Source organism: Haliotis rubra, unplaced genomic scaffold (genome assembly GCF_003918875.1).
Source record: "Haliotis rubra isolate DU_JTF1 unplaced genomic scaffold, ASM391887v1 Scf790, whole genome shotgun sequence".
NCBI classification, from domain to species: Eukaryota; Metazoa; Mollusca; class Gastropoda; order Lepetellida; family Haliotidae; genus Haliotis; species Haliotis rubra.
The window spans coordinates 260,870-270,477 of record NW_025767513.1 but is presented as its reverse complement, the minus strand read 5'-3'; the positions used below and the strand labels follow the sequence as shown (position 1 = coordinate 270,477).

General features: G+C 40.7%; 1 protein-coding gene across 1 annotated transcript in view; it reads left to right on the top strand.

Annotated features, from left to right (window-relative positions):
* The first annotated feature begins 360 nt into the window (after positions 1-360).
* Positions 361-9,608, top strand: part of LOC124261195 — a 30,682-nt gene continuing 21,434 nt past the window's right edge. Inside the window, exon 1 of the mRNA XM_046695514.1 lies at positions 361-1,288. Within this exon, the coding sequence (XP_046551470.1) occupies positions 1,196-1,288 (93 nt within the window). The 5' untranslated portion in view covers positions 361-1,195. The remainder of the gene's footprint in view (positions 1,289-9,608) is intronic.

The window sequence follows — 9,608 nt, the reverse complement described above, 5'->3', positions numbered from 1 at the left end:
CATGTTGTGGTTTTAAATGTGGGCGTGTTTACAAGTCGTATTGATTAAATACTCTCTCAGGATTTGTGTAAGGTGTGAGACATGTTTTATTTATTAAGTTCTCCAATGATTCGACACACTTTTTTTCTTTAAACATTTATCTTTCTGTGACGGCTTTGAATAGTTCAGCAGTAACAAAAGATGAAAGAGAATGTAGCATTATTTCAAATTCTTATTCTCTGTCAAACCACTATGACGTCTCCCTTACATTTTCATTAATACTGAATTGTGTTACAAATGACTGACAGAAGCGCTAAGATGTATAAGTCGTCTGCTTGTTGCCGGGAAATTATACCAACAAATGAGTGCACTTATTGCGCATGCGCACACGCCGCCTGAAGCGGATTAACATCAGTGAGTGATAGAAGGCACAGCAGACGACAAATGAGAGAGCGCGACAGTTTTGACCAGTGGCAGACGACACAGTGTGAGAGGGAAGGCTGAGCGGAGCAGACGACTGGTGTTCAGTGGGTTAGAGGATCGTGTCAAGTGTTAGCCGTGTGTTTAGCGTAAACACAGACGATTAGAAAAGACTTAGTCGAACACTCGGAGTATTGGGCGCTCTGGTAGCTGTGATAGGAGACACGGGACATAAACCAACCAGAGGGATTACCACAAACTCTTATGAGTTGACTGTTGAGGAAATGCATGTTCTACTCAAAATGTTCCCTCGCAACCGACTGTCAAACTCCAGAAGTGTCAAACCTATTTGTACATAGCGGATCAAACAGGGTATACAGCATCCCGGGTTATTTGTGAGTCGTCTTATTTATAGCAGAGATTAACACCGAGGAGAGATATTTGCCATAGGTAAAGTTTTTTCAAGTTACTTTGCATCTTAGAGAGTGTCCGGAAGAAGAGATTTGTTTGCTTCCAGTGTGAAGAGAACAGGAATCTCCGCTATCACCAGTTTGTGCTGAACGCAATGCAGAGGGTTGGGATATAGATTGAAGCGGCCGCATAACACACGTGTTGCGTTCAGGATGACAACTGATGCCCTCTTATAAGCTGGTAGACCGACTAGTGGCATAAATCCCGTATCATCAAGGGTGAATATCGGAGGATCTGTAACTTATCAACTACGTTCATCTGTTACTGAATCAACTTTCCTAACGTCAAGGCATCTATAGAGTCGGGACTGTTAACTGACCTCAGCATGGAAACTTCACATATTATACAGGTCGGAACAGAGTATGTTGCTGCAACTGAGAGAATCAATACAGCGTTGGCAACACTGAGGAAAGAACTGGTAAGTACTGTTATACTTACTGCTCTCCGTCTTCTTAATGTCTATGTATACTTACTGTTATTGATTCATATTCCGACATTCTCGCTGGTTCATTATTCCGACATTGGCGTATGTATGTTAGTTATGTAGTAACACACATCCCATTACATTGGAGCTTTGTGATAATGCACCACTCATGATAGAGATGATTAACGTCAACATACACGTGAATGGGCATACCATTGATCTCACCCACGCTGTCTTCACATTAGTACATGTGTGTGTGTTTGTGTGATAAACCATAATGGGCCAATGTCGAGAGTTGAAAATCCTTGATAAAATGTGTTAGTAAATGTTACAGTTAAGACGTATTAATTGTTATTCAGTCAGGAAGTATGCATGATGCCCAGAGGTTAAGGTTATATTATATAGGAGTGAGTGAGTTAGTTTAGTTTTACGTCGCACTCAGCAGTATTCAAACTATATGTCGACGGTCTGTAAATAATCGAGTCTGGACCAGACAATCCAGTCTGGGCCTCGATCTACACAAGTTGGGAAACGATGACATGTGTGAACGAAGTCAGCGAGTCTGGCCACCCGATATCGTTAGTCAATTAGATTACATAGGCTTAATATTGTCTACGTTTCCAGCATTAAGAATACGGGGCACAAATAAGAAAATTAATGAAATAAAAGAAAAGTATCAGTTCGCAAATATTATCTTTGTAATGATCCAACTGAATATCAGTTTTTAGGGTGAATTTCTGGTGTCCACGCAAAATTGCGGGAATGTTTCTAAAAGCGGCGTAAAAGCGTACTCACTCCCAAATGACTACACTATATATATATTTGTCAAATGAAAGAGAAACATTCATAAGAAGGTAATGTAATGTCAAGTTACATACACTACACATATCTAGATGGGATCCATGTTGCTGATGCTATATATATGATGGGGAGGGGGTAGAGGAGGTCATAACCAGAGGTGAGTGACTGAGTGTGGTTTTACGCCGCTTTTAGCAATATTCCAACATCATCACCGCGGGGGACAGAAGAAATGGGCTTCACACATTGCACCCATGTGGGGAATCGAACCGGGTCTTCAGCGTGACGAACGGACGCTTGAACCATTAGGCTACCCCACTGACCCCATAGCCAGAAGTAATCGCATTAATTCTGTGAAGAAATGAGCCAGATTCTAACAACTGTGTTCATGTTCTATTGATCGCATCTACAGCCGTACAAGACTTTATCCTAGGGACATGAGTGTGCATTTTAGGGGGCAGTTTAGTGATTACTTGGTCGATTACATACAATATACTCCAGATTTATAGGTAGAGTGTAAGGCGACACAGATGTGTACCGGTTAATGAATGGAGGCACGTGCAGCACCGCCACATGTTGAGGAGGTTGGTCACACGTGGTTCACCAAATCTATACATAAGATCAAACTAAGGTGTTGGTTGGTTGGTTGTTTAACGCCGCACTCAGCAATATTCCAGCTATATTGCGGCGGTCTGTAAATAATCGAGTCTGGACCAAACAATCCAGAGATCAACAACATGAGCATCGATCTACGCAATAGGGAGACGAAGAAATGTGTCAACTAAGTCATCAAGCCTGACCACCCGATCCCGTTAGTCGCCTCTTACGACAAGCATGGGTTGCTGAAGATCAATTCTAACCCGGATCTTCACGAGTAAGATCAAGGTGTACTCTGGCGTTAGCTGTAACTGTTGTTCTTGCATATATTGGCTGAATATATCGATCAGCATCATTCTCACCATCAGATATATTAATGTATGAGTACTTTCTAAAATATGGATGTAAGCACAAAGATAAAGTTAAAGGAGAACACTTTTCATAGGGGTAAAGGCATTCTTAAAGTCACCTTTCTTAATTAAAATTGAACAAAAAGTTTGTTAAATCGCAATAAACACATAAAAAACCGTACTTGTATTTCTGCGTATTTACGGAAACACCCGAGAACTATGAACAGTTTCAATTCCTGTATTCAGATGAGGTTGATGAAATGTGATTACTGAAAAACTACATTATTGACATGTGCAAAACATTATTACACGTTTTTATCTGTACGTTTTAGATATGTCAAATCCGTGAATGTGCAAGTCTCACTTCATAGTGACAGGTTCACGCATTCTTTTGCATATTGAATATGGATATGTTTCAGTAAATTGCATCCTCAGTACCCCTGTTCATTGTTGACAGGCCCAAGTTCTTCAGACGACTAAGACTGACAAAAATAGGACCAAACATATTTATTTAAGTTGTGGACAGTTTTTTAAGTCAGTAATCATTACCAGTGTTGTTTTAACACTTCTGTTCTAGTCATGTATAGCGTTATGCAACAAACATTCGCCTTCGTTTGTAAACAAAAGTACACGTAAACATTCAACATATTTCCACAATGGGTAATTTATAACCATTTGTGTACCACATTCCAAGGCATTATAAATCACAGGAAATTGACACAGGGTCCTTGTGAAGTATATTCAATACGGCCTGGGCGTCATCCCGGGGTATATTTATGTCACGATAACATCACTTCAAGGACTGGGTTCACGATACATTAAACTGGTCGGTTGTTTACAGTAACAGTGACACCTATGTGGCATTATGTTGTTGTGTTCACCCTAACGTTGCCTTGCTCCAAGGCTGTACTGAATGCTGAGCCCATGGATGTATAGTAATTGTATCCTTCGAAGAGGCAAGTCTAGATGGGTGGACAGTACTAAGGACCCCAGTTATTATATTTATTTAGGGACCGTTCATAATCTATGACTCGGGGGTGATGATGATTGTTATGGAGAAGCATGCACAATGTTCACAAATGAACACCCCCACCCCCACCCACCCCCCCACACTAAAATTTACATACAAAGTGACACACACAAACACACACACACACACCCGCATGCCATGTACGAAATCAGTTACCCCGCCCTAATTTCTAAGCGTAATTTATTAATGTAAACATGTGCAAAATTGCTGACACCCCCGTTATGTGTTCAAAATTGATGATCCCCAACCTCCCTAGAACAATACGGGTGCCCCCGCCCCTTAAATTCATCATTACCCCCAGCCATAAATCATAAATTATGAACAGCCCCTTATTGTTTTTTTTAGAAATTATCATATGGACTATCAATTTTGACCTTAGAGACTTGTGCAAGTCTAACCCTAGCGTAGCTGTGTGATAACCCTGTACTGTTACTACAACTCGATACGTATATATGCTTGTAAACATTTGATATCAGCTTTTTGCTTGTTCATCAGATGAAATGCTAAAAATATCACATAACAATAATATGCCTTTCTATCTACATAATCATCGTATTTGTACTGCAGAGATCAAATAGTGGATATCAACATACATTGACATACTAGTGGCGGATCGGGGGGGGGGGGTGTTCGACCCCCCACCCCCTTTTGAAAATGACTTAAGATCACATTGAAGATCTTTTTGAGTTGGCGGAGCCTATGGGGGGTTCAGGGCCCTGAACCCCCTCCTTTCAAAATTCCTGGATCCGCCCATGACATACTGTTAGTATAACGGAATAAAACCAGTAAACTGTTGTAAAAACATGTTTCGGGTAAAGCCCAATATCCATCATACAGTGGATATATAATCAGTACATGATGGGGATATAATGCCGTGGCTGATCTGGGATTTGACTAACAGCTAGTCTCTGCAATGAACATATTTTACAGAAGAAAGGTTTTAAATTAAAATACAATAAAAAGGCGCCCAGAGACTTTCTCCATTTTTGAAACTGTGACAATCTAGACTTGCCACACATTCTAGACATGCATGGGCTACTTTGGGTATATTTGTTTCAAGATCTGTATGACAGACTAATCTGGGATGGACAAGCCTGAATATTAAGACTGTGGTGACATCGTGTTTGTTGTCCATATTGCTTATACAGTCACAATCAACACCAAAACACGCCACGCCTCAGTGGTGATTGGCTGTTACCAGTGCTGTAACAGTTAAAGATATACATGTTTTGTTTCCACGATAAGGAATACGATACATGCAGATATAATCTTAAGCCTTTTCGTATGTAATAACATCCGTTTATAGCTGTATTTTCAATAGGCGGCAGATCTGACATATACGTTGGCTTGTTGACAGGATATGAGGTTCCTGTCGAGAACATTTGATACCAGCTTCATATCGTATGTGATATGGTTTGTGTGATGTTACTTCCGCGTTTATGCTTATGGGTTAAATTATGTTACTTCTGGGGATATGTACGTGGGGTATATCATGTTACTTCTGGGGATATGTACGTGAGTTATATAATGTTACGTCTGGGGATGTGTGCGTGAGTTATATAATGTTACTTCTGGGGATGTGTGCGTGACTTATATGATGTTACTTCTGGGGATGTGTACGTGAGTTATATGATGTTACTTCTGAGGATATGTACGTGAGTTATATAATGTTACTTCTGGGGATGTGTACGTGAGTTATATAATGTTACTTCTGAGGATATCTACGTGGGTTATATAATGTTACTTCTGGGGATGTGTACGTGAGTTATATAATGTTACTTCTGGATATGGATGGTGTTACTTCTGGGGATGTGTACGTGAGTTATATAATGTTACTTCTGTGGATATGTACGTGGGTTATATGGTGTTACTTCTGGGATGTGTACGTGAGTTATATGATGTTACTTCTGTGGATGTGTACGTGAGTTATATAATGTTACTATGGTGATACTTACTGGGTTATATGGTGTTACTTCTGGGGATGTGTACGTGAGTTATATGATGTTACTTCTGGGGATATGTACGTCTGTTATATGGTGTTACTTCTGGGGATGTGTACGTGAGTTATATGATGTTACTTCTGGGGATGTGTACGTGAGTTATATAATGTTACTTCTGGGGATATCTACGTGGGTTATATGGTGTTACTTCTGGGGATGTGTACGTGAGTTATATGATGTTACGTCTAGGGATGTGTACGTGAGTTATATGATGTTACTTCTGGGGATGTGTACGTGAGTTATATAATGTTACTTCTGGGGATATGTACGTGGGTTATATGGTGTTACTTCTGGGGATGTGTACGTGAGTTATATGATGTTACTTCTGTGGATATGTACGTCTGTTATATGGTGTTACTTCTGGGGATGTGTACGTGAGTTATATGATGTTACTTCTGGGGATATGTACGTCTGTTATATGGTGTTACTTCTGGGGATGTGTACGTGAGTTATATGATGTTACTTCTGGGGATGTGTACGTGAGTTATATAATGTTACTTCTAGGGATATCTACGTGGGTTATATGGTGTTACTTCTGGGGATGTGTACGTGAGTTATATGATGTTACTTCTGTGGATATGTACGTCTGTTATATGGTGTTACTTCTGGGGATTCAACGTTCATGCATGTGGATCACGCCACTCCTGGGTAGATGCACGTGGATCATGCGATGTCTTCATTTGCATGTAGTGACACCAGTGTCCATATGAACCTCACGTATATGCCAACAGCTGCCGATGTTCTCTGTGACCCCCGAACCTAGCTGTATCAGGCCAGACAATATATGGTTTACCCAGTGTTTATTTCAAATGATATGTCACGACCTTGTACACAGTCAGTTCCTGGTGGTGAGAGATAACAATAGGAACTGGGCTGCTTCCGTCCTCACCCCACCCATGACTCATCCACGTTACACAGTTTCACTTTTACAACCGCAAAGTAGTGCACAGACAAGGTATTTTAGTACATGACTCTGTACAGGAGTTTTAACAAGTGGGATTTGTCAAACTTCGATCTGTGTCCATACATTTGACAGAACTGATGACGATCAATGTTACATCACTGATTATGGTAATAACAGTTATGGATTACTAGTATATTAATACTGCTAAATAATATATGGATATCCTTACAATCTATTACATAATTATATTTCAGTGTACCACGTACATAAACTGGTAACACAACAGTCAACTGTGACTCTCCCTGTCCAGTCTACCTGTAACTGTGTCTCTACCTGTCCAGTCTACCTGTAACTGTGACTCTCCCTGTCCAGTCTACCTGTAACTGTGTCTCTACCTGTCCAGTCTACCTGTAACTGTGTCTCTCCCTGTCCAGTCTCTAGTCTACCTGTAACTGTGTCTCTCCCTGTCCAGTCTACCTGTAACTGTGTCTCTACCTGTCCAGTCTACCTGTAACTGTGTCTCTCCCTGTACAGTTTACTCCTCCGCAACTGTGTATCTCCCTGTCCAGTCTACCTGTAACTGTGTCTCTCCCTGTCCAGTCTACCTACCTGTAACTGTGTCTACCTGTAACCTCTACCTGTCCAGTCTACCTGTAACTGTGTCTCTCCCTGTCCAGTCTACCTGTAACTGTGTCTCTACCTGTCCAGTCTACCTGTAACTGTGACTCTCCCTGTCCAGTCTACCTGTAACTGTGTCTCTACCTGTCCAGTCTACCTGTAACTGTGTCTCTCCCTGTACCAGTCTTCCCTGTCCAGTCTACCTGTAACTGTGTCTCTCCCTGTCCAGTCAACCTGTAACTGTCTCTCCCTGTCCAGTCTACCTGTAACTGTGTCTCTCCCTGTCCAGTCTACCTGTAACTGTGTCTCTCCCTGTCCAGTCTACCTGTAACTGTGTCTCTCCCTGTCCAGTCTACCTGTAACTGTGTCTCTCCCTGTACAGTCTACCTGTAACTGTGGCTTGTGAGTTAGTATATATCGGGTCTTCAGTTGGGTTGAGTTCAGACAAATGAGGTGTCGCTACATGTATATCCTAACACTCAACGACATAGGCCTAGAAGACGCTCACAGTCATAGCATGTATATTTATGTACAAACGTTTAATGGATATGGTAATACAAACGCAGATGTCGTGTAATGAACTGTAGTGCAAAAGAACGTGGACACTATACTCAGTTTGCTTATTACTGTATAGTGTGAAACTGTGACCCTCTTGTTCCTTGAGACGTCATATGCACGTCAACTTTTGGGAAAGAGTCATGGATGTGTTGCATGTCATATTGCTTAAGATACACGTGTCAAATATATAACTATTAGATAACCATTTCTTGTAATTTCTTGTATTTTTGTTTAGTCAAACCTGGATGTATACTTTCTTTTGTACAGCAATTTCTCACACATAATGTTAAAATATTCAAAAGTAATCGCAATGAGAAAACTGTGAAAATGTTGTATAAACGCTTCAATTTTATTCATTGATGGACGTTATATAAATATTAAAAGCCGTCGTGTTCAAACATAATAACGTACAGACCGACTGAATTAGTTCCAAACAAACAATACAATCTGTTACGTTCAGAAGAATTATGTCGGCTTCGACTGGTCGAATTCACGCAGTAGTTGCGCCTATTACGCAGCAGCTAATAAGAGAGGTAATTATCGAGACTTCCTCACTGTAAAGCTAACGGTCCATGTGTTTTGAAATATGAGAAGTGTGGAGAGACGATCTATAATTAGACCTAAATGAAGGGTTGTCATGCAATTACCGGGATCAGTGGGTGCATGCTGGTCATCTGACATTTCTAGATACATGTCGATAAACAACATTCATGTCAACCGGTATGGAATTATGAAAACACAAATCAGTGCATGTTTAATTAAGCCTGATAGCCAATTGATCACCGACAAGTTCTGTGTCTATCTACGAAGGATATATTTTGTACAGACTTAGACAGTTTGGCAAAATATCTGTGCTTACCCAGCTATCTCTACCCTATCTCCAGTGTATATCCGTCTACCTATGACTATCAGACTAGCACTATAATAATTCCGGATTACTACAAGCACAGACAGATCTCTCTCTCTATCACCACGCAGGACACAATTGCAATAGTTGCAAATTATTACTCTTCTAAACGAAAAGGCCGTTTAAAAATTCATATCGCGTAAATACTCGGCTTCTATTTATAAACAATTTAGATAAATTTGAGCTCCCATGTGAAACCACCATTGTTAAACCACGAAATGGATGGGTGTGGAAACCACCGGAGAAACTCAAAATATGCCCAGAAGCCCTAACGCAAATCCAGAGAGGGAATTGACATTTGAAGATTGTTATTTTTTGTTGAAAGTTTATTTCAGTGGCAGTTTTCAAGCTTATTTGTTGAATTTAAAACACCTACAGAATGCCTGCTGCGTAACACTGAAGTTAAGCCCTGTGTTCTGTGGAAAGGCTACAAAAAGAACAACATGTCCTTGTCCCGCTTGCATCACGGTCCCACCAGCCGGAGTATGATATTGTCAACATCCCCTTCCTTCATACAGGCGCACGGAAGTCTTTCATGTGTTCAGTTTGCCG